The following is a 26916-nucleotide window of genomic DNA, read 5'->3' as shown; positions in this document are numbered from 1 at the left end:
ATAGATGGATGTCAATGCCTCTCTGCAGCTGACCAGAAGTCATCCTGCATAGCCTTCCCAATATTGTTCCATACTTGGTCATTTGTCAAACAATGGACTGCTGTCTGCATTTCAAGAGGGAGGGAGCATGTATACATCAGTAGGGTGCTGTAATTCTCCTGGTATATTATCCATAAATGAGACTACAGAGCACTCTGAGACTGATGGGTTCAGTCACGGCAGCACTGCTCACATTGTGCTTGTGAAATCAGTTTACTGGTCAGTCATTATCTCTGTCCTCCCCCGGGTATGCCTTAAGGTACTTATCTAAAGGATGAGACCATGAATACAGGTGACAGAAATGAGTTCATTCTACATGAGATAGGGACAGGAGATCAACTATGTAGGATGACCTCAGAGTACTTCCATTGCTGCTCTGTGTTAAGAAGAATAAAAAACAGAGAAACTGGGGTCTAAAACTTTGTTGATGGCATCAGTCACAATAATTTCCAAAAAAATCATGAAACCCAGATAGTGTTTCAAAGCAGCAACCCCTTATTTATCACAGACAAGTGATCCTCGGTAACAAAAAATCAGAAATGATGACCAAGCTCATTAAAGTTTTAAGACCACAAGTTTCTCTATTTTTTATTTTTTCCTCAATACTCATGGTGGTGAGGTTGGAATTAAGCAGATTCATGTGCTTGTTCATTCTTTTCTGTGTTAAGAAGAATGACATAAGATATTTGGGCACCATGAATGAATACTCGGTGGGTAGCTCTCTCAGGAGATGTACCCCACACATGTCCAAAGACATTTGGAAGATTCAGGTCATGTGTAAAGGATGATATCTCTCATCTTGAGTGACAATGTGTGACTATATGTAATAGTTTGATATGTCCCCATGGGTATGAAAGATAGAGTAAATGTTTTTCAATGATTACAGCACTATATTATATTGCAAATGGATATTGTACTAATAGGAGACTTTAATAGTTATTTAATTAAAATTAAATGAAAACATTAACATTATGAGAAAAGTTTTACACACCGGACAGCTGACTTTATACCAAGTGTTGGTCCAAGGTATAGGCAAGGCTCTTTAAATAAATAAATTGAGTTTTTCTAACGTAAACACATAAATGTACATATTACAGATCATGTAGATTTATTTTCTGAAATTAGTCATGGCACATTCTGTGAAAAAGAGCGAAAAGGAATTAAAAAGGTTGAACAACATTCTTCCTTCTTCTAAGGAATAGATGCTGAAAGTAAATTATTATGGACTTATTTGCCTATGCAAGATTCTTATGATTTACGGAGGACTTGGAGGATAATTTGTATGATAAAATATAGGAAAGTTTCTGTTTATTTGAAAACTAAAGCATATATACACAGGGAAGCATGCTATTCCTATGAACTTTCCTTATGTGATCCAAACTGGAATGTCATGAAGTCCTGGAGACACATTTCCCCTTACTGTTACTTGACAATGGTAACATCGTTGAAAAGGATCTAAAACAACTGAACCTTGGCTACACAGACAAAAATACATAGTTCTCAGAACTAAATAAGAGGTTTCCTCCTACTTGTCTAAAATAGTTAAAAAGATACTTGTAGAATGCAAAACATAGACAATAGTGAGTGATTAGTAAGATACAATTTCAGAAAATCTGTCTGATACTAAAGAATATATTGCAAAAATGTATATGGAATACAATGTTATTGGGAAATACTGGTCAATTACACAGCTTGAAAAATATGATAATGACTTTTCAGAAAAATAATCTCTTTGCAGGAATTTATTCATGCACTGGGTATGATGCCTAGAGATTCTTCTCCGGGACATGATGGTGTAGCCTATCTTTTATTTTTTTTTTTAAATATGACAGATGCTCAAAGGGAAATAGTGTTTTACATATTCAATGAATAGTTAACACATGGCATTTGAAGTAAGTCTATCTATAAGGTTACTATCAGGTTTATAAATAAAATAGAAAAAGAATAAGCGTTAATAATTTGAGAACATTAACTTTGATAAAACACGATCACAGATTATTTTATAAAATTTCACAAGAATGTTTAAGTAAAGATTTATTGAAGGCTTTTCATGAGGCTATATTTGAAATTAAAGGTAAACCTGTTAAAACCATTACTTTGCTTAAGAGAAATTACAGTGACAGCCTATAGCTTGTAATGTGAAATAATAACATTTGATAGGGCATGCACAGGACTGAGGGAGAAAATGGTGATTCCTTAAATCATGCTGTCCACTCTAAGGAAAACTGAATTTGTTTCCACTATAAATAAAAGTTGCCTGACTTACTGCCATCTGCAGATAGTTCAATCTTCTGCTAACGCTTGGAGTGAGTTAATCATTCTGACACGTCAGACTGGAGAGTACATTTGCAGAGGGTCTATTTCATGGGAAACATCTGGCCATTAATGAGCTCTTGCAAGAGGATGGCTGTGGATACACAAGCAAATATGAACCAGGTGGGGATCTCCAAGCCAAACTCACCAACCTGACTTCCATGATACAAGCTGTTCTCAATGACACAGCGGAACTTAAACTAGTAAACACAAACACAACAATCTACTCTCTCATGTAATGGGCATACTCACCTTCTAGCAATGCCAGACAGTTAGACAAAAAAAAAAACTTCCCTCTCACACATCTTAAATAGCTGATCTTCAATCAGACACCTACAACACGGAACTTAAACTGTGTGACTTAGAAAATAGGAGCAGATGCAACGATCTCCAGATTATAGGATTACCAAAGGGAAAGGATGGAAACAATCCCCTGGATTTTATCAGAAAGTATTTTGGTAGAATGTGCAAAATGCTCCATCCTCCTGTAGCTGAAGGAACATGTTGCATGACTCAATGGAATAAATCTACAGACTTCAGCAGACATTTCATTTTCAGACTATTAGATTACAATGACAGGGAAAACATCCTCAAAAAGAGTTGCAAACTGGGATCCAATCTGTTCAGATTGCAGCAAATTACAGCAGTACTTTATTCCTTAACTCATTACATCTGAGTGACGCCTCAAGGTGCATCTGCAGTTAATACCTAATGGCACCACTAGGAGTCAAATATTGCTTGTTCATATTTTCATCAATAATTCCAAAACCATGCTATGTACAAGGTTTTAAAAAGTTTAATCTTAAAGTTTACACAATGGAAAACTCAACTGGGTTAATACTTGACCTCTGTCTAGTGCAGTTAAACAGATATTAGCTGCTACTTTTATGTTATTAATTTATATAGATATTATTTTCCCGTTTTTCTAAATATCTCAAAAACCAAGTAACACAGACAGAGCATCTTAGCCTCGTGTGAAAGCTCTAAGCTAGATGGATAAAATGCTGCTGGCAGTATGTGTGTAACTTAAGTGGTTGCTGAGATATTTTGTTGTTTACAAACTATTACAAATGTAATAGTCACTATGTTTACTGCGACTTATAAAGTTGGGTTTAAGACCTAGAACCTAAAGAATACTACCACTATGCAAATAAATAGTGCTGAAGAGTGTGTCATTTATACTTCTTTCATAACCCCTAGGGTTCCAAAGATATGAACGTTTGTTTGAAATGTGAGCACATAATTAAATTCTGTCAAAAGGCTTAGTCTCCGCCCATTGGAAGTTACAGTGCAAACTTCCTGAGCTCCATTGGAGTCTTCTTCTTCTGGCTTTTCCCAGTTAGGGGTCACCACAGCAGATCATTTGTCCTTTTATGACTGGCAGTGGAGTTTTACGGTGTTGAAGTGCCAGCCCAGCACCCAACCTTCCACAGAAGGCACACACATGCACGTACTCACACCTAGGGCCAATTTAGAGTGTCCAATCCACCAATAGCATGCCTTTGTGATGTGGGAGGACACTGGAGCACCAAGAGGAAACCCACACAACCACAGGGAGGACATGCAGACTCCGCACAGAAGGCACCCCAGCTGAGGATCGAACCAGAGAACCTCTAGCTGTGAGGTGGCAATGCTAACCACTGCACCACCATGTCCACCCCTGAGCTGCATTGGAGTGAATGAGTTAAATGGTAAGTCATGTACCTGGCCCATAGACTATGGGATTTGGATTTCTCATGCCAGCTTCAATTTCCATTCTCACTCCATATTTTATAAGAGGGCCAGTAGGTGGTGTTCAAACATCTGAAGGAAGCTGAAATGTTCATAAAACAAGTTGGCCTCACAGCAACAAAAAAAGCAACATGGGTAGATGCCAGTGACATGGAGATAATGTTCACCATGAGAGAAAAGAAAAGGGCAGAACACAGTATGCCATTATCACAGATTAAATCACCACAGTGGGAAAAGAGCCAAGGGTGAGTGTGGGTCATTAGAGTAATGCAGTGTTTGTGGAGAACCGATTCCAAGTGAGAAGGAAAAATAAGTCTAGTACTTGGAAATAAGTTTGATCCCCTTTGATGAGTAAGAGTCCAATTGTGAATTTCTCACACTGTACCCAACACAGGAATAAACTGCTGCAATGAAATCCACAATGATCATGCACCATACAGGGGAGAATAATGACTCAACCAACTTCCAATGTGAATTGGGGATGAAAACAGGTATTAATATTAATACTTGTTCTGCTTTTTTGTTTATGTACCTCAGTTCTTTGGAGCTTTTCTTCCCGGGCCTCTACTGAAAATGGACATGTATCCAGCTAGACTAGCCCGGTCAACAAATGTAAAATAAATAAAAATAAAATAAAAATATTAATATTTTAATATTCTCTTCCTTTCTTCTTTACAAAGAAAATGTTAGCATGGAATTCTAATTTGTTTGGACAGCTTCTTTTGCAAAGGTCAGGATGTTAAGGGCAGGAGAAAGGTCAAGGCAATAGCAGGCTGGATTATAAATTAACTTTTTTTTTTTTATAAAAGTAGCATTAAGGGAAATGGCATATATTTCCAAGAGAAGGGGCAGAGCTGTTTGGGCAAGCTCATTTCTTAGGTCTTGGCTCTTTCTTTTTATGTTAGGAAAGTTATTGTTTGCAACAGGTTTCTCTTTCTTAATTGTAGTGAAAGAGTAGTTTAAGTAGATGGCAAGTGAGATAAAGGTCCAGAGTAGTGCTGTCAACTTTATGCAAGGCCCAACCCCATCTAATCAGCTACCACACAACATGAATTCCACCGTTAAGATTATATCATGACGTGTGTGGGCTAGCCACAGCACAAAGGTAACAACATGTTTAAATAACAGCAGGAAAATTACAGCCAGGTATAGCCTTATTACAGGAAACAAAGCTATAAACAAAATACATATAGTGTCAAACAAGTAAAAAACGGATGGGGAGTCACAGGTAGTGCTAAATCAGCCAAAAGAAGCACAGTGATATTATACATAAAAAATTGAAATGCACGCTCCAGGTGGGTAATTAATTTCATTTGGGCTGACATGGGGAGTATAGTATTGCAAGCTCTCCGATTCCTAATGAGGACTCAGTGGAGCTGGATGATAGATTTCAGATGAATTGATGAAAGTTAGGGACATGAGCAGATTAATGATAATTGTGGGGTGGGTGAGCACTTCAACATAGCCATAAATCCCAAGCTGGATAGAATTCACCAGGGGGAAAACTTGCTTTCCACAGTTGACAGCTTACATGCCATACCGAGTTAAAGATATTAATTTAACAGACATACATAGGGTAATACCTTTACTGGAAAGAGATTACACATACCTCTATCCCACAACAAGCCCTGCCAGTAGGATTGATTACATTTTATCTAAGCTCCAGCTTATGGATCTGTGTAGTCTTGAGAAAATGCAAGATCAGCTTTCTCTGATCACCAAATGGCTATTGGACTCCTAAACTCAAACTTGTTAAGTTAGGGCAACATTTCTTTATTTGACAAAAAGTAATTTCTCTACAGTGTCGGCATACAGGGAGGAGGGATTAGAAGGTAGGAGGAGACGAAATTAAATATTAAACACATAGCCATTACATGATAATACAGATGTGGAGTAAAAGTATGGAGAATCTAAATTGTTTATAAAGAGAATTAAGCCAGAAGGAATAGAGATCTAAATATAAGAGGGGGATGTGCATGGACACTTGCTTAAGGTGGAATATTTTTAAACTTACTAAAGAAATTAGAGCTATGCAGTACTGTGATATAACCAATAGCCTGGAGAAATGGAAGGATATGACATAGGTGAAGGGTATAACCTGACCGAAGCTGTTTGCTCAAAAATTAAAAGATACATCGAGAAACACGGATAGGAGACATTTAAGTTCAGCAGAGTATTCGACAGTACAACATCTACAAAATAAATCAAGTGATGGCAAACAGATATCAAGAATTTTATAAATCTCACTGTACCCCTTCATAAGCTTCTTCAGAGTCCATTTGGCAGGAACTTAAGCTTCCTTAGATAAGGATAGAAGACTTAGACTTTTTAAACAAACTGCTTAGACAGGATGAGATTAGAAGAGTCCTTAACTCAGTCCCCAAAGTGAAAGCTGCTGATACAGATGCCCTGCCAGTGCAATTTTACTAGCAATTCTCTTCAGACTTATTGTCAGAGCTGATGAAGCTATACATGCTGTGGAAGGTATAGGGATTTCTTTTCTTCGACATGAACAACCTTGATCATATTTCTTCCCATGGAAGGAAAAGATCTGCTTTTCATATTTCAGCTATAGACCCATCTCCCTCCTTCAAATAGAACTGAAGTTATATGCAAAAATTCTTGCAAGACAACTTGAGAATGTTCTTCCCAAACTTATCCAAGTTGGCAAGCAGGGATTCCTAAAGAATAGAGCCAGTGGCCAAGATCTTCTAAGGGTTTGGCATAATATTCAATAGTTCAAACAAACACAAACTCACCCAATGTCAACCTATTTTCTTAAATATCCAAAAAGTCTTCAATACATTAGAGTGGAAGTTTATGTGGAAGGCCCTACAGGCATTTGGAATTAGGGAACCATTTCTGGAGAGATGTAAATTATTGTACAATCAACCAAAAGCACAAGTACTAACAAATGGCCTCTGTTCGCTTTCCTTTGAAGTACACAGGTGAACTAAACAGGGCTGCCCTCTGTCACCACTGCCTTTTGTCCTTTTACTAGAAATTCTAACTGTATGTCTAAGGCATTATCATTCACAAATAAGTATTAACAAAGGAACAGAGTTTAGCCACATAGCATCTTGGTTCACAGATGATGGTCTACATTGGCTAAGAAACATCGTAACTCCACCCCACATATTCTGCATTCAGTACAAGAAGTGGAGAGGTTATCAGGATTGACTCTGAACTGGGATAAATGCATTCTAGTTCCCCTTAACAGTGCTTGTGCACACATTTGGGGCAGATTTAATAGCTAGGTTGATAGTTTTCTACAGAAACATATACATGGGTATCAGACTATCAAATAAAGTATAGAGGATTCCAAAATTAGACATAACTCCATTCATTAAATGAGTGCAAGGATCATTTGTGTAAGTGGAGACAACTCCACTTACGTATCATGGCAAGAATTAGAAGAAGAAAGATGTCCCACTTGTCTAAATCTTTGTTATTATTAAGACATATTCCCTTTCTAGGGAAAACACCATTTCCTGGGAAACTCCAGAAGGTTTGGCTAGGCTTTGCATGGGAAAGTAAGCCTCCCAGGATCTTGAGGAAGAAATTGATTATCTCTATCCTTAGGGAGGTATGAGATTCCCAGAGGTGAACAGATATGCAAAAACCCTATTAGTGTGTTCTGTATTACATGTAAGAGCCAAGCCGACCCCACTAGGGATCACTATAGAAATGGAAAACATATGAAGACTTAAGGAGGTGGTCAAATCTGTAGGCAGAAACAAAATCTGGGACCTAAGAGAGATTCTTATGCAGCTGTGACCTAGGCAAATGGAAATGTACTTGGTAAAGAATCTGGAATTTAAGAGTCTATCAGGAAGATAATTATGTCATACACTGGCTTGAGTAGGTGGGTAAGGGCTTTATCTTATGGCAAAACCTGATTTCAGAGGGGGAGGGAGGACTTATGGACTTCCAAGAATGCATGCAGAATGGATGTGAGAATGAGTTGCTGAAATGGCAATACCTCCAACTTCAGTCACTCTACCACAGATCAAGACCTTGTCACCCCTAGACATTATCTGTACACCAGTCCAGCCCAGCTGAATTCCTTTTTGAATAGAGTCATTCCTACAAGGTTTCTGTCAATGATATACAGGTATTTAGAAACAAACTGCTGGAATAATTTTGGCTATCTTAGAAACAACTTGCAAGAAATAATTGGTCACCATATTAGTGAAGAGCAGTGGGGAGGAACATTAACAGCATGGCTTGAATTTCAAGCAACATCCATCACAGCATTCACATACTGTAAACTAATTCACCACTTTCACCACTGGCAGCACTCTCAGCATATATATATATATATATATATATATATATATATATATATATATATATATATATACATGTCCCATTCAGAAGCTCGAGTTCTCAGAAAGTCAAAGCTCGTATGGTTGAGACCATATGATTGAATTTCCGAAATGTGGAAACTTTTGAATGTAGAGCGCAGTACAGTGGGGGATCAAGGAATTTACCCTTTTCCCCACTGTAGTACAATCTTGAAGTTGATATATACATATATAATATGCAGGGGGTGTGGGAAGGACAGCCCTCTACATCTGGGGTTTGGGGGGGGGCTTGCCCTTGCAAAAACATAGATTTTTTTTTCATAGTTTGACTTTCCAGAAAGTCGATCATGTTGCTCTTCTTATGTGCATTAAGAAGACGTTGAAGCTTAGGTGTTTGTTTAAGTTTTATTGTACACAGACACATCAGGATGGATGGCAGGAACATTAAACATAAACAAACTATCTAACTAACTGACTACGTACTTGCATGCTCTCACGCTGGCTACTCACTGAAAATGGCACTCTCGCTTGCGTGTGCTCAGTACCTATATGCACGTGAAGACTCAGTGTAAAGCTTGTTAAAGTTATATCATACACACTGATCTACATCCTCCCTCTTTACTGAGCTGTCTCATGTAAACAACAACATTTCAATAGGCATACAATTATACAGACACTAATAAAGAAAAACAACAGTCATGCCCACTTTGCTGACTATCTGGAACTAGGTTTCGAGATGCAACCTGATCTTGTGACATAATAGTTAGGACTGGGTTTAGCAACAGGGACAATCACTGGGGAATGTTCTGTTTGAGGAGTCTCAGGGATTTTCTCAGGAACAGGGATTTCTGACGGAATGTCTCTGGAACAGGAACATTGGACAAGTCACTCCGAGAACTAGTCTTTGTCACAGGCAAGATGCTGTAACACCAGTTCAGACACTGGTAACAAATGCTTCTGATTTCATCTGAATTCCATTCCTTGTGATTCCACAATGTACGATCTCAGCTCTTGACACAAACTTTTCACAAATCTGATGCAATCAAAACCTTTTGATGTCTGCATCCTCACTGTCTCTCCTTTTTTCAATGAACTAAGCAGTTTGATGGTTTTATCATAGTAAGACCTCTGGGACAAATGCTTTTTTAACAGTTGGGCTTTTACTGCTTTGTTGTTCTTAGCACATGGAACCAATAACTTACTGCTGATTGGTAGTGTACTTCTGGTTTGTCTCAACATAAGTCTCTGGGCAGGTGAGCCAAGATGTTTAGCACAAGGAATGTTTCGGAGATTTAACAAGTTGAGAAAAATATTGGCATTGTCACATCTGGATTTCTCTACCAGCTGTTTTGCACTTTGAACTGCACATTCAGCCAAGCCATTTGACTGAGGGTATTCAGGACTATTCATAATATGAACAAAGTCCAACTCTTCTGCAAATCTCTTGAATTGCTGAACTGTGTACCATTGTCAGAAATAACTGTGGGCAGACTACCATGGACAGAAAAATGTCACTTCAACTTACTAATGACAGTAGTGGAAGTTAGGTTGGGAAGTAGGTCAATTTTGAGCCAATTTGAATAAAAGTCTACTAACACCAAGTAATGTTGACCATTCCACTCAAAGATATCTGTGGCTACTATCAACCAAGGTAGTTCAGGAATCTGGCTTAACTGAAGTGGTTATTTTTGTTGATGTGGCTTTGTATTGTTACATACTGACCAAGATGAAAGTACTTTCTCAATATTTCTTCACATAGAAGGCCAAAATGCTAGACCTCCCACCCTTCTTTTGGTAGAATCAGTTCCTGGGTGGCCACAATGCAAGATCTTAATATACTGTTGTTACAAGGACTTTGCAACAATCATTTTAGGACCTTTCATGATGACACCATTGTCTGACAAAATCTCATCTCTGTGTGGAAAATAAGGTTACAATTCTACTGGTAAACAAGGTTGCTATGGATGCCATCCTCAACTGATAAAGTGGTTTAGCTTCTGGAGAATTGGATCTGAAGCTGTGTGAGTTCTGAGCTCACCAAGATGTGTGAAAGAAAAAGTTCTCACTTTCATAACTTCAAAATCAAGTTGCCCATTGTTATGCTGTTCTGTGTTTTTTCTGGGTAATCATGAAACTACGAACATGCAAACACAATTGCCAAAATCTCTTTCTCAATCTGAGCATATTGCATCTCAGTCTGGGTAAGAGTTCTCGATGCATAGGCAACTGGACTACCATCTTGAAGAATGACTGCACCTAGACCAAACTTAGAAGCATCACAGGAAATGGTAACTGGTCTGTGAACATCATAGTAGCTGAGAGTTGGTGGGTTAGCAATTTTCTGTTTCAGGACATCAAATACTCTTTGGTGCTGTTCTGACCATGACCAAATTACATCTTTCTGTGTCAGCTCTCTTAATGGTGCTGAAAGTTGTTTTAAATCTGGAATGAAGTTGCCTAGATAGTTGACCATGCCAAGAAAACATTGTAGGGCTTAGACATTGTCTGGAGCTGGCATCTTGAGAATTGCTAATTGCTTGGAAAGATCTGGTCGTAAACCTGAACTGGTAAAAAGTTACCAGCATAAGGAACTTCTCATAGCCTGTACTTGCACTTCTGAAGATTCAGCTTAAGATTCACTTCATGTGCTCTTTCCAGAACTTTCTTGAGGTTTCTGTCATGTTCAGCTTCACCATTGCCTCCTACTTGAATATCATCTACTATAATAGCACATGGATAGCCAAAAAAAAAAAAAAAATTGCTCCATTGCCCATTGAAAGACTTCACTGGCAGAATTCATCCCAAATGGCATTCTCAAAAATCTGTATCTTCCAAATGGTGAACCAAATGTGGTTAACAATGAAGATTTTTGGTCAAGCAAAATTTGCCAAAATGAACTCTTTGCAGTGAAGACGAAAAAAACAGTGGTGTTTGGCATAAGGGCAGTAACCTCTTCGACTGTGTACATTAGATGATGAGGTCTTTTTAATGCTTTGTTCAGATCTCTTGAATCAATATCATGTGAGCTTTTGTTATGAGCTAATACCATGGAGGATACCCATTCAGTAGCTTCTTCTACTGGACAAATCACTCGTAGCTGCACCATTTTGTTTAGCTTGGCTTTGACTCTGCTCTGCATAGCTATTGGAAATGTTTGTGCTAGCCTGATAACTAGGCTGACCTCTAGATCTAACTTCATGGAGTACACAACTGGAAGTTTGCCTAGTCTGTCTGCAAAAATAACAGCATACTCAGAAAAAATAATTTGGGAAAAATTTGAACTGTTGTCACGTAGGCTTACATGATGAATTTCTTTATTAAGTGAAATCAGTCCCATTCTCAAACTGTCTCTGAAGCCTAATAATGTACTGCATGTGTCTCGACTATGAAAAACTGCAAGTCATGGGTGTTCCCAGCAGAATAACGTGAACGCACTACTGAGTCTTTGGTTTGAATCTCTTCACCACCATAAGCAACAAGCTTCGCACACTTTGTCAAATAAAGTTGTTCTGCAGCTTTTACTCTCACAAACATTTCTGCTGACATAGCATTTCACTTTGAGCCAGTATCTACCTTGAGCTCTACAGGACTCCCATTAAGTCAAATAGTACAATAGATTTCATTCTTTGCCAACAAATCTATTGCACTGACTGTTTCGCCAAGCACAAATACACCATCAACATAAAAAGTAGGGTCACAGCTTTCCAATTGATCAACTTGCCTCTTGGAATATCCTCTTTTAATAAAGGAATGTGTCTTATTTGATTTACAAAATCTTTTGAAATGATTTCACTTATTGCAGGAATAACACTGCTGACCAAGAGCTAAGCACTTTTCTCTTTTAGGTTGGTGATTTCCATCACAATTACGACAGTTGACTATGAAGCTAGGTGGGGCCACATAGTTTCACTTTGTTGACTCACCCTTATGCTTCACCAAGCATGCCCTGGAGTTTGCTGGAAAGACTCAGGGTTTCCCAGGGACTGTTACAGGACCTGCAGTGGCTGCCATGTGCTTGGGGCTGTTATTTTTAACCACATGCTGCATACTATCAACATGAGCTTTGTCACTGTGCCTTCCACTGCTATTCTCATTTTTAAGCATACTCGTGTGCTTTTCAGTAAGATCATATATCTGGCTAATCTCAATGGCCTTATTCAAAGTTAAATCACTGTCTCGAAGCAAAATCTTTCTCAGTCTGTCATTATTAATGCCACACACAAGCCTGTCCTTTATCAACTTATCTCTTAAATCTCCAAATCTGCACATTTTAGCCTTATTTCTCAAGTCTAAACATGCAGCAAAAGTTTCACCAGGCTTTTTATCCCTTGTGTAAAATAAGTGCCTTTTCATTGTAATATTCATTTGGAAGTTACTCATTTCTCTAAATTTACATTTTAAGAACTCTGGTTCTTCCCACATTTCAGCCGGTACCACAATATGGCAGTCTTCCCCCTCCCCTGCATACACAACAGGTGCATACACAATTGAATGCTCTCTTTTAATGGCCTCTGAACCAGCTAAATTAAGCAGAATAAATGCTTTTGTACATGCATCTTTATCAGGAAAAGGAGCCTGTATGAAAATATCATATTCCTGATAAAACAGTCTCCAATTTTCTGCAATATTGTTATCAAACGCAAGTAGTGTGGGCCTACAAAATCCTTCTGCCATTTCCACAAATTATAGTAAAGCACAATGCAAAATGGCCCCTGTAATTATGTATGAACATTCACACATACTAGATACTTGCAAAATATTCAAATGCAAAATAACCTCTTCGAAAAACTGTAATCTGTGAAATATGCCTTAAAAAACTGCACTTTGTGAAATATTCTTTGAAACAACTTTACTTTGTGAAATAAATGCACTCTAATACTGCACACAGTTGCAAACAGTTTGCACACTTTGGATATTTTGAATAGCTTTAGTTAATACAAAAAAGTAGTACATAATGAAAAAATGTGGTCGTTTTGCTTGTTTTATACATTTTATGCTATTCAGACATTGTTTCAAATGTTTTTTGTAATTATTTTGAATATTTTTTATAAATGTGTGGCACATTTGGACATTTTGTTTAATAAAAAAAATGTTTGAGCATTCTGTGTGCTTTGTTTTATATCTGCTGCAAGAGAAATCATTTAAGCAAGTTTCAGTATCTGGAATTTGTTTCCGACCTGTTTTGTGAGTTGTTTGAATAGTAGAGATGATTCACTCCTGCAACTCTGGATCCCACTCTGACACCATGTTGGTCTTCTTATGTGCATTAAGAAGATGTTGAAACTTGGGTATTTGTTTAAGTAGTTTATTGTATACAAATACACCAGGGTGGATAGCAGGAACATTAAACTTTAGTGAACTGACTGAATCCATACTGGCATGGTATCACTCAGGCTGCTCACTCAAAATGGCAACCTTGCTTGCACATGCTCAGTACTTCCATGCACGTGCTAACTCAATGGAAAGTTTGTTAAAGGTATATCATGCACACGCATCTACAGATCATATGGTCTAGACCATATGAAGTTTCATTTTCTGATATGTCGAGCTTCTGAATGTGATCCATTATATATATATATATATATATATATATATATATATATATGTGTGTGTGTGTGTGTGTGTGTGTGTGTGAGTGTGAGTGTGTATGTCCATGTTTAATCAACTGCATTTATTTGATTATACAGATAGTTGACAAGTGTGTGAGTATGACAACCCCTGGGTAGGGGAATATTCCCTTTCCCATGGGACTGTACAATCTTGGAGTTAGTATATATAACTAGTGGGTGGTGAGTGGGGGTAACCCAGCAAAAAACAATGTTTTAAACTGAACCTTGGTGCATGTGTAGTAGGTAGCCAGTATTCAAGTATTCAAGTTGAACTAGACTCCTTTCCCTATAGCAGCTCTAGCTGAAATGAAAAGAAAGGGAGGTGTTTTCTAGGACCAGAAAAAAAGTGAGTTTATCTTTTTCCTGGTGCTTTCAATGTGGTTATAGCAGTTAAGTGACTGGTCCTACCATAAACCTAGGTATTTTTAGGATACAGTTGTCTCTTTTGTAGTACCATTGAGATCTGCTATGTTGAGAATTTTGGGATCTTTTCAGCATTTGTGAGGTTCTAAACATCATACTTGTTGTTTTTGAGGGATTAGTGAGTAGCTTCTGGTTATTTAGCTAAGAATTAAGGGAGTAGAGGTCAGAGTGAAGCTAATTTTGAATATCTGAATGTGAAGGATTGACTCAGAGGATAACCAAGTTATCAGTATAAAGAGTATTTGGAAGGTTACGGAGGTCAGATGGTAGGTTGTTAATAAATACTGAAAACAACAGTGCAGTTAAAAAAAAAAAAAAAAACGGGGTGGGTATGAAGCCATTTGGCACCCTTTTGGTAAGAGGTTCAGGAGGTGATGAGGATGAGACAGTTTTATTTGTTAAGAATTTTTGTAAGAAGGTGACAATGTTGGAGCTAATTTTTTGGAGCATGAAAGAAGAGGATGTTTTAAAAAAAAAATCAAAAGTTTTCGTAAGGTCAGACAAACGTGCTCTCGAAAGGTTTCCTTTGCGGAGTCAAGCTCGGCCTTTAATGGAGCTGTGAAATAAGTAAATTATTGGAAAGAGAATGAATGGGATTACTTATTCAAGGAGAAGAAAACAATCTGGTTAAGGCAGTGCATTTATATCATAGCTAGTGAATGCACATACTTATTGGACTCCCAGGCTAAACTTTAAGCCATTAGGTCAGTAATACTGAATAATGATAGGATGAGGCAGCTAGTAGTATGAAACTCTGCTGCATCTCAGTTCAGATCTGTAGCTGGGCTGGGGCAAAGGTTGCACATGCTGCTAAGGGGAGTGATTGACAGGTGCAGATGTTGTGGGAGTGAAGGATCTGCATTGCTTAATGAAGGTGCAAGAATATCACGGCTTCATAAATGAATGTTGATATGTGTTTGCACCCACGGTAGAAGTGCAAAGTGCTCAGCATGCATTTATTTACTTAAAACAGTGCAATACAGTTTCACAGCAGAAGACCGTCAGCTTTGAAGGACTTTTATTGTCAGCTTTAGCTTTGGAAAAACCTTTTTTTTTTTTTTGCTCCTTAGCTTTGAGTTACAGGTGGTGCCACAGAGTGCCAGATGCCCTACCTAATGCACTGACTCAATGTGCTGAGCTCAGAGCATGACCTGAAAGAAAATAAGCTATATGCACTGTATAGCACATGAATGTATAGGCAACCAGACACATACCAGGGGTTGGAAAGAATTAATTAGAAACTCCTTAAAATCTGAAAAGAATTCACTTGAAGATGATAGTGAAGTATTTTTTATATCCTACTATGTCTATAGGAAATTAGTGCCAATGGTTATGTAGAATATCAGAGATATTGCAAATCATCTCAGCTTTACATTTTAAGGGTGCATCCATACCTCTACTGTTAATTAATAATGTATTAAAAGGAATCATATAACTCTATCAGTACTTTATTTATACCTGTACCAAAAGTATAAAAATGTGTATGAGTAAGTGGGGAAAAAAATTATGCGACGTCTTAGAAGTAATTTCATTATAGCAAATGATCATTCCTTGGTGAAGATATGGGTCAGCTGAGACAGCAGCTATACAGACCTGAAAAGCACAAATGTGCACTGAGGATGTCTAAGGAATATCTATCAGAAGTTTGAATTTAACCCCCACATTTGGAACAGATACAGCTGTCTATGTAATTGGGTGGATGAGGAACATGGAATACCAATGTTTCCTGTCCAGTACCTCAGCAGCTATAGCTTTAATAAGGAACAGTATCCAAAAGGTGTCAACTGCTTCTTATGGAAATAATTCTAGGATGGTGAGGGCAAACCGCCAAGTTAAAATACATGCAGTCTAGGAATGCAGCAGCTTTAGTAGTCATGGGGGTGAAGCTTCCGACTTGGTATGAGTTTACTGAGGTAATGGGACTGACTTTTTGATGATTTCAAAGAGATTCTGATAAATCATCTAGCGACTTAGGATGGAGGACAGTACATTGCATATTCTTTTCCTAAGCAGGAGGCAGATGTGATAACCTTGCCTTGCGATATTTTTAAGAGGAAGGATAAATTATAGGAAACCAGTCCTTTTGGTTGCTTAAGAAGCATATGAGACAGCTTTCATAAAAGATAAAAAAAAAACTTTTTTATGACATGATATTCTCATGAGCTACAGAAAGTAACTTCTAATCTAGAAAAGGTAGATTTTGCTGGATGATGACCCCTGTTTGCAGCCTTGCGACCTCACTTGGAAGTCTTATATAAGAACTGCAACAAACAACACAATCATCTTGTACAGTTAGTCAAGGTGGAATGAGGTAAGCTTAATATGAGTGAAATAACTTGCATGGGGAATGGACCATAAACTAGTATGCCCTTCTGGATATGGAAATTGTGATTAGTAAGTTGACATGTTTGCCACTGTTGCCAAAATGAACATGTCATCTGTGCTTTAATATTGCCCTTGTAATATATTTTACACTGGAGAGATGAAGGAAAATGGGAGTATATCCTTCTGCAACCATGTATTTCCTGCAAGCCTGTTTGCTATAAATTCAGGGATTGGCATAAGTCAGATGCTAAACTTCTGACACTATTTAAAATTAATCTCATTAATCATTTTGGATACTTTCCTTATTTTGGGTTACCTTAACTACCCTTCAATAAACTGGGACAGCTGTATCTTGTATAAAGGATAGGCCTCAAAATTTCTAGACTCAATAAAAACTATTTCTTCTGTGCTGTCTGTAAATAAGCCTACTAGAAGATACCGCATATTTAAAAATATGGTTGCCTCTTGCACTGCTCCTCTTGTATTTCCTTCCTCAGTAAAGTAGTAAACTCCCAAAGCTCCCAGCAACTCTGAATTTCAAGACAACAAAGATGCCAGTCTCAACCAGTTGAGACAAAATATCAAAATTCACTCAACTGCACCTCCCCTGACCTTAATACAACAGCAAGCTTCACTGAGGAATTCTGTACCCATGTAGAAAAATATATGGAGCTACCACTCTGTATCGGAATCAAGTATAATTTGAGATTTAAAAACAATCCGCCCTGGTGGTCCATCACCATAAATTAACTATACTACAAAAGAAAGTCAAGAAAGAAATTCATAAATAATTTAATAGTTCCAAAACCTGTCTTCTCAAGGATGTTATCAAAACATTAAAAAAAAATACTATCAGGTCCAGTAAAGGACTCCATGACCTTAGGATGGCTTCTGAACCAAAGATATTTATAAATTTTTCTGTAGCTGCTTTAGAAAAGTAAAACAAATGCCCTGCATTCTTTACAGTACCCAGTTTTTCATTCCTTCTCTGTTCTCATTTGTGCCTATGGTCATAAGCTATGGGACGTAAACTAAAGGATGACATGCAATACCCTAGCCCAAAGGTTCCTGGAATTCATAAATTCAAATGCACTGGAACAACTAGTCACCTCTCCCACTAGGGGAGATAATATACTAGACCTGATCATCACAAACATGGGGACAAAATGCTCCACACCGGAAGTATACCCCTCACTAGTGAGATCTGACCACAAACTAATCATACTGGATATACATATCCCACCTCCACCACCAGCACAAAAGACCACAGTGAAAAACTTCTAAAAAGCAGACTTCACTCTTCTTAAGACTGAGATGGTATCCTTTAAGCCCACTGTGCCAGTGGATACCACATCCCACAATGCCGAATCCTTCACAAATGCTTTCTATGGACATCTCCAAGAATGCATGGATTATGCAATTCCAAATAAATCCAAGTCACTCTCTACCAAAGTCAAGCGTCCTGTCTGGTGGACCTCAGCCATTAACAAATTGTATAACAAAAGAAGGAAGCTACTGCATGTCAGAGCAAAATCCCATGAAGGGAAGACATCTCTGATCAACATTAGCAGAAAACTACGTTCTCTCATAAAAACATCCAAGGCCAACTTTGAGAGAAAAATCGCTAAGGACACTAAAGAAAACCACAAAGCCTTCTTCAGCTATGTTAGAAACCTGGGTGGAAACCCTCAGATATGCTCAGAGTTGGTTCACAACAATAAAAAATACACTGAACCCACAGATATTGCCAACATTCTGGCTGACAGGTTCAGTGCCCTAAACAAAGCTAAAAACACAGCATCAATGGGACCTGACGGTATCCTGGGTTGCGTGTCACGTGAACTTCATGAGGAGCTAAACCCACACATAAAAATGCTATTTAACCTTAGCCTTACTTCGGGATATGTACCTGAACACTGGCGTACAGCAACAGTGGTCCCACTCCACAAAGTGGGTGCCTCTACAGACCCTGGAAACTACCGCCCCATATGCTTAACCAGCCTGGTCTGCAAAGCTATGGAAAGAATCATTATGGAACTCATAAACAGAGACATAGGGGACCTACAGACACTTGATCCCACCCAGTTCGGCTTTGTAAAGGGCAGATCCTGCCTTTTGAACCAGGTTGACTTTTTCGAAACAGTCACTAGAGCCATTGATGAGGGCAAAGCAGTCCATACAGCCTACCTGGACTTGGCTAAGGCCTTCGACACAATACCCCACTCAGGCATCATAGATAAGCTCAACAGCTTAAAGTAAACCCTTATGTCACTAGATGGATTGCAAACTGGCTAAAGGACAGAACCCATAAAGTTAAAATCGCTGGAGCAATGTCAGACTCAAAGCCAGTCACATGTGGTGTCCCACAGGGACCTGTCCTGGGACCCCTCTTGTTCTGCATTTATTTCTCAGATGTTAAAGCAAACATGGGAGGGCTGTGGCTGACAAAGTTCACAGATGACTGCAAACTAGGCACCATAGTCGATACACCAGCGGACACATACATCCTACAAAAAGGCCTCACAGAAACGGACAACTGGTGCCGGAGTCACGGCCTTAAACTAAATGCCAAAAAATGTATAGTCATCCCCTTTGGGAAAAACAAAGTACCCACAAATTATCACATAAACAGCAACCCACTGAGTATGGAAAAATTAATCAGAGACCTAGGGACCCAAATCGACAGTGACCTCTCATTTGACACCCACATTGCCAAAGTGGTCAGAAAAACATTCTACCTTGCACACCTCATCATGAAGGGATTCACATCCAGATCCAAGGATGTCATTGTACCCCTATACTCCTCCCTCATCAGACCCATGATTGAGTACAATGCCCCATTTGGTATGTACCTCACCCGGCATTTGCAACAGCTGGAGAGACCACAAAAGTACCTCACCAAGAGGGTCAATGGTCTCCAACATATGTCTTATTCTGCCAGACTAAAGAAACTTCAGGTCTATTCAGTAGCATACCACCTGCTCAGAGGTGATCTCTGCCTGATGTACAAGGCCATGTCCAATCAGGATCTGATGGACATGCTCCACCTCAAAAAATCCAAATCCATCAGGACCACAAGAGCTAAAGACTTAAACCTTGGCACAAGTATGAATAGGACATGCTGAAGGGATAGATTCATAACCCAGAGGCTTCCCATGCTTTGGAACAAGATCCCAGTTCATATTAGGCAGAGCCCCTCACTGAGTCTCTTCAAGAGAAATATTGATGAGTGGATGGGAGATCGTAAGTTTACCCCAGGGGTCACATCTGTGTCACTGCTAGACAGGGGCACAGTAAACTAATTCTATTATATAAGGGGGACCTTCATTGTGTCACTATTAGACAGAGGCACAGTATTCTAAATTTATTCTGTACATTTTTTGTACCATTTTATGGGGTGGCAAAAGCCACATCACTATGGCTAGGCTTACAAATGCCCCAGGGCAGATAGCCTAGTACTATACTATGAAACTATGAAACTATAAAAGTATTTGATTACAGGTCCCTTCCCCAGGTTGTTGAGATACTGTTTGTAATAAGGTGAGCAGAAAAGGAAGTGAGAGTATCTCAGGACAGCCCAATGTCTTCTTTAGCTGTGAGAACCCTTTTTGCTATTCATTTAGCCTAGTATGAACCTATGAACCTATATCACTTCTGTGTCACTGTTAGACAGAGGCACAGTATACTAACCTCGAAAAAGGGCATAGCAAAATTAATTTAAAATGGGTGGCGAAAGCCAAACATACTCTGGCTAGGCTTATAAATGCCCTAGGGCAGATAGCCTAGTATGAACCTATGAACCTATGAACCTATAGGGAGGTGTTTCAGTCATGATCCTCTGGGATAAGACTACACGGAAGATATTATTTTTGCATGGAAATGCCTGGGATCCTTGCAAGAGGAGCTGAGGACTGTTGCTGGGGCCAGGGAATATAAATCAGCCCTGCTTAGCTTGCTTTAATCCTGGCCATCTCCAGGACAAACAGTTTAAGAAATGGACAAATGGTCGACAGTAACAGAAATATGTCATACGCAATTATATTAAGTTTACTGTTACATATGTCATGCATAAGTAATATTAAACTCAAAGCAAATTATTGGTACTAGAGGAAATAAAAAATAAAATATGAAGAATCATGTATTATTTGTGGAATCTGTAGAGCTACACATGCTAAGATTATTCTAATTAAAATAAATCACATTGAAGTATAAGATGCAATATGCCTTCCTACTTTTCTGCTTGTCTGCTTTTTAACATCTTCTTCACTAGATGCTGCTTCAGTTTATTTATTTATGCTGCTTGTGGTATGACATCTCAACATGCTCAAATTATTTCTTATAATATTTCAATACAGCAGAAGTATGTGATATAGTAATAAGCTAAAGAGAAGTTAATAAAAAAATGCCTTCTTCTTCACTGAGTCTTACGGGACAGTTTAATGTTTTGTATGTCAGATTCTTCTTTTGTCTAATCTATGTATTATGTCATCCTTTTTCTTTCATATGTCTTCCTGTTTACTCACAACATGTATATGCATGCATGTATATGCATATGTAAATATGTGTGTGTATGGATAAACAGATATAGACATATAAATATATAGATATATCTAATTCTTGTATGTGTGTGTGTGTGTGTGTGTGTGTGTGTGTGTGTGTGTGTGTGTGTGTGTGTGTGTGTGTGTACCCACCACGACCCCTTATTCCTGAAAATGCATTTCTTCGAAAATGCGCTTTCACAAATAACCATGTAACCGAAAAGCAACAGAGGTTGTTGTTCAGATTACGGCACAGCGGGGATAAGGGAATATTCCCTTTTCACCACTGTAGTATGATCTTGTAGACAGAATATATAAGTAGTGTGGGAGATGCAGGGGGGCTCTCCCCCCCCTGCATACATGTGGTTCGTGTTGCCATGTATTTTATTCTTTTTTTGTTTTTTGCTTTTTGGTTACATGATTATTCACAAAAGTGCATTTTCGAATAAATGCACTTTCAGGAATAAGGGGTCATGAAATTACGGTTCGTTGAAATGTAATTTTATTCAATGAAATGAGACATATATAAATATATATATATATATATATATATATATATATATATATATATATATATGTGTGTGTGTGTGTGTGTGTTTGTGTGTATATTAAATATAGATAGATAGACAGATATATATATATATATATATATATATATATATATATATATATATATATATATATAGATGCTGATGACAATATAAAGAAAAAGAGAAAGATGCTCTTTAATCCTCTCCAATGAATTTCATCTCTTCTACAACATTAATTGTTTATCTCAGTAAATGACAATGTCTTGTTTCAGCAGGTTTACTTTTTCCATATTGGGCATTTTGCACATTATTATACCTTGTATAGTGCTATATCCAATGCAAAACACATGACCATTAAAGCAGATTAGGAAGCTATGTGGCACATAAATTATATAGGTTCTTTCTGTGTTCATAGCACTTATTTGTTCACTAAGTATATGGTTAAGGGCTTACAAACAATTGTGGAAACAAGCAGTCCAGTCTTCATTTGATATTTGATCCAGTTCTAAATATGTGTTTCTGAATGTGCTGTTTAACATTTTCCTGCACAGCTTCTTTATATGATCTCATGTCTGTATCTGGGTTTGCATTATATAAAATAAAATCCAGTTTAACAGGCTAGCATATAAAACAGACACTAAAATGAAGTATCTCACCTGTACAGATAAAGATAGACTTGAGTCTGAACTAATATATCAGTGATGAATGTATGCCTATCTTTGTTGCCACTGCTACAGTATTGTTGCCTGCAAATTCACTGTATGCATGATACTTTTTCAGCCATGCTCAGCATCAGATTAAACATCCATTCTGTCCTTCAGTTGCTAGCTAAAGAAGTACATGACTTAAAGCATACAATACGTGCAGCACTGTGCATGAATAACAAGCAACTCCAAACATCTCTTTTCTCTGTGCTACCTAGCTAAGCAGACTATCACATTTGTAAGTACACATTCATCACTGTCAGGCTATGACTTACACTAAACAGTCTGAGCATGTAAAACAGTGACGTCACACTGCATGCATACAATACCTTGTTCCAAAGACATCAGATTATTGTCTGAGGAGTGGATAATAGCATTCTCATTTACAGCCAGAATGTTCTGCAACACAATAGGCCAGGTGAGGTGAGCTCTTTTCTTCTTTGCCCTGTTTTCCTGATCACAGAGCATGATTGCTCAATTAGGGTCATGGCACACAAGTGAACATAATATCAAAATAAATGCTTTATGCAAGTGCCAGAAAATATGAAACATCGCAGTAGCAAATAAACACTAAATAGATTTTATACAGTTATTCTGCACTTTTTATACTAGGTGTTGCTGTATCATTAATTGTTTCAATTTTTCGAATGAGAAATATAACACTAGAAAGGGAAAAAAGTTACAGATTATATTTAACGTGATTGGATAGCCTAACTTTATATACAGGAGAAAGATAATGCTACATGTTTTATTGCCCTACTTGGTCAGTTTTTATCCCTGCCACTGAGGAATAACTAGAACATAATAAGCATTGATTTGGGCTTTAATCCTGAAGTCTCTAATTACACCATTCCTGAATGAGCTGGTAAGGGTTGGGACATACAATGAAAGCTGTACCAAATGGCACTGAATGAGTTAACACTGAAAAAAGCAATTGTGTGGTTAAACTGAAATGCTGCTTCATATTTTGTTTTGCTTCACTTGCACAACTTTCCGTCCTACACAGTCAACATCTGTGTTTTAAGATGACTTCCTTAATAAAATGTAGCTATTGTAAATATATTCCTTTAAGAAAAAAAGATAAACACAGACTTATGTTTTAAATATAATTAATTATGAGTTAGATATGTTAATTACTAAATGAAAGTCAATAAACAATCATTAATTTAAATATAATTCAGTTTTCACTAAAGTGATGTGATGTGTCCCTTACCCCTGATGTATTGCATTTTGTGAGGTTACAACATGTCTGAGCTACTGTTGAAACAACATCTTAGACTGTGTCTGAGACAATTATTAGATCCCGAGTCTTAAAACCTTATAGCTATGCACACATTTGTGTGAGGCTGAAAAAAAAAGAAACACTAATTGATTTGGAGGGAGTCAAATTATCTCTGAAGCCTGATATTTTAAACTTACCTATAATCACAGATACAGAAGATGATGTGTCAGCAATTGCAAATAAGATGTTTTAAGTGTTACACCTACCGCATTTGAAAAAATTGATACGGTGCTATCCGAGTATTTCAGGCTGCATTTTTAACACAATATTGTGTAAAATGACAGGCTTTAGAAGCTGCTGCCTATGTAATCAATTATAGGAAGCAGATTGTTCTAAAGACTACAGAATTAAATAGTAAATAGCTTTGCAGTTTTGTTTAATATTCTGAAAAGGGTGCCGCATGTTTAACGATGGGTCCCATTCAGAAGTATACTGAATACATGTAATATGGTCTTTCCCTGCAAAGCATCATGCCATAGATGGATTAATTCGTAACACATATGAAAACACAGCAAAAGTAATATGCTGTATGTCATTTTAAGAGGAATCAGGTTAGTTACACAGCATATAACCTCATAGCCCAGTTATGTGTTGATTACTTCTGCCTAGAGCAAGGATGCTGTCAAGTTGCTATGTGAGTTGAGTCATCTACTGACAAAGCGCTACCAGCCAGCAAATAATGCTATGCAGTTCTTGTAACCTAGCTCTCATGATGCACAGCTGCTAGCAGCATTCTAAGGTACCACAGGCAAAGACTAAGCATCTGCTGGGAAACAATCTTTTTCTCAAACACGAGCCACAGAAAGGAAATCTCGCTACAGCATGACTGCTTACTTTACTAAACAACAGAGCTGCTACAGGGGTCCTGATGGGATAGAAATAGAAAGGGGTATGACTGAAATAAAGAGGGATGTTCTCTGCACTTGCAGCTGGCAACATGACCCCCGTGGATTTTTTTGTACTTCTCATACTCTGCCTTCATCTGCAGCCCCTGTCTCAAACCAGAACAGGGCAAAGTTCACTACTTTGCATGACGGTCTCGGAAAAAGTCCTAGCAGAACTCCTGTAAAATTAATGGGGAGCACAAGTGAATGGTGGGAGGAGTACACATGTCCTCAAAGCTGGTATGATTCATTTCAGGTAAATGCATTCTGAATAGTGCTTCACTTCTCAAGGGGAGATGCATTCTCATGCAAAACAGTGTTATAGGCTGTGGGTTTGGATTAATTGCTTTGTGCTGTTACATGACTCATGTCACATTACTGGAACAGGTTTTGTTCTAATTGTAAACTGAGATGCTGGGGTATGAAGAAGTAAAACCTTGCAAAAGTAAATGCTTATGATATTAGTCAAATGCCAAGATTTATGCACTAAATTCAGACTGTCAAACTTCCTTTAATGTTGTTAAGAAAGAATGTATTCAGCAAAATACTGATATTAAATGTTGTGTGAGTCAGCCTAGTGTTTTCTAGGAAGGAGATGTGTATACATTAGGTTAATGGAGTATTTTAATTTATGTCTTACAAGCAACTGATTATTTGAACATTAGGAGTGAAATACATACAAAAAATATATACTAATCACTTATCATTTTAGTAATATAGAGCTCAAGTTCCTTTAAATTTCTTTATAAATAAAGAGAATAGGTCCCACAAACACCCATTGCTTAATGTTTTATCCAATAAATATAAACTAGAATTAATGTATATGGAAAATTTATATCCTGTAATAGAAAACAATTTTTTAAGTAAACAACTTTAATACTTCTACAAAATCAATCCCATGTTTATCAACAAAATATATGTTCATTACAGAAATCATTGAAGGTAATTCAGTCCTGTATGAGACAATAATTCACGCACTGATTTAATGTATTTTACTTCATTGCTTTATAACAGAGTGGCTATATCAAATAATCCTGCTAGTCTTTGCAAATGTAAACCACTGTATCAGAGAAAAAAATAATTTCCTTCACAGCACACAGTGTATATCAGTGAATTATTTATTATGCTCTTTTTCACATATTTTTAAGAGGGAACATGTAATAAATAATACCAAAACAGTATATGCATACCATTATATTTCTTCTTAAATTGTGCTGTTAGTTAGCTTTCTATATTGTTATTATTTCCTATATTATGGGATTTCATTTTGTAGTCCTTACTAGAAGATAACAGCGGTGGTGGTACTATGGTAGCGTTGTCGCCTCGCAGTAAGATGCTGTCCGGTTTGATTCTCAGCTAGAGCGTCTTCTGCGTGGAGATATGCGTGAATGGGCATACCTTCGTTGAAGTTGTGCATCAGGGCTGGTAACCCGGCACGTAAAACTCAACTACCAATCATTAGCAAACCGGAGTTCCGCTGTGGTGACCCCTAACTGGGTAAAGCCGAAAAGACACAACAACTAGAAAGATGATGAAAAGCTATAATACACTTTTGTTAGCTAATACTAGTTCTAGGTTTAGCTTTATATGCTATTAACATGTTGCTTCATTTATTTTGTATAAAGTGAAGTTTCCGCACGTCTTTGCATGTCTTTGTCAAAAAAGCCATTTTCCGTAAGAGTTATATTAGCTGAGTCACTGGTATATTGGTTAAAAAGCATACTAAATTTATCACATTGTTTGCAAATATTAACTTTGTTGTACGTGGCAGATTTCCATTTTATTTAATTTCTCACCTACTAAATGGAGTATTTCCTTTTTTCAAAATTGTAAGGCTTGGTAAGTGCAGGAGAACATAAGAGCATTCAGAAATTGTTTATCTCATTTTTACCATCCTATAAATTCCTGGTGCACATTTTGCCTCTTGTCCTATATTTTGGTAACGTGTGCCACACTATCCGGACATGTTCTCTGACTCCTCCATCCAAAATCATGGCCAGGAAAAGTAGTAGGATAAAGTAAGAGTCTTTGGTGTTCCAGTATACATTTATAAGACTTAAGAAGCAGAAATGTATTCAACGAGGTCAAAAGAGATCCTTTTTTAGCAAAACAAAATCAGCTTCAAGTACATGTGTACAAAGTGTGCACTTAGTGTAAACTTCCAGAGTGAATGGACTGCACAAACATTGAGGTAACCTTTATGAATCCCAGAGTAAATCTATATGTTCATA

At 37.6% G+C, this 26916-nt stretch overlaps 1 protein-coding gene across 9 annotated transcripts in view; it reads left to right on the top strand.

Annotated features, from left to right (window-relative positions):
• The window catches only part of DLG2 (discs large MAGUK scaffold protein 2), a 4792098-nt gene that overhangs the window by 2006657 nt on the left and 2758525 nt on the right, over positions 1–26916 (top strand). For 2 of the 9 annotated variants that reach the window (XM_044071165.1, XM_044071156.1), the window contains exon 1: positions 24503–24941. The exons of 6 other annotated variants lie outside the window; for them this stretch is intronic. In XM_044071165.1, coding sequence (XP_043927100.1) covers positions 24624–24941 — 318 coding nt within the window. In that variant the 5' untranslated portion in view covers positions 24503–24623. Of the gene's footprint in view, positions 1–24502; positions 24942–26916 lie in introns of those variants that run through there. One more of the 9 variants, XM_044071166.1, reaches the window with a different exon arrangement.

This window comes from Protopterus annectens, chromosome 5.part0 (genome assembly GCF_019279795.1).
Source record: "Protopterus annectens isolate FY-2018-M chromosome 5.part0, PAN1.0, whole genome shotgun sequence".
NCBI lineage: Eukaryota > Metazoa > Chordata > Ceratodontiformes > Protopteridae > Protopterus > Protopterus annectens.
Note: the sequence above shows the minus strand (reverse complement) of the source record. Positions and strands in the feature narration are given on the sequence as shown.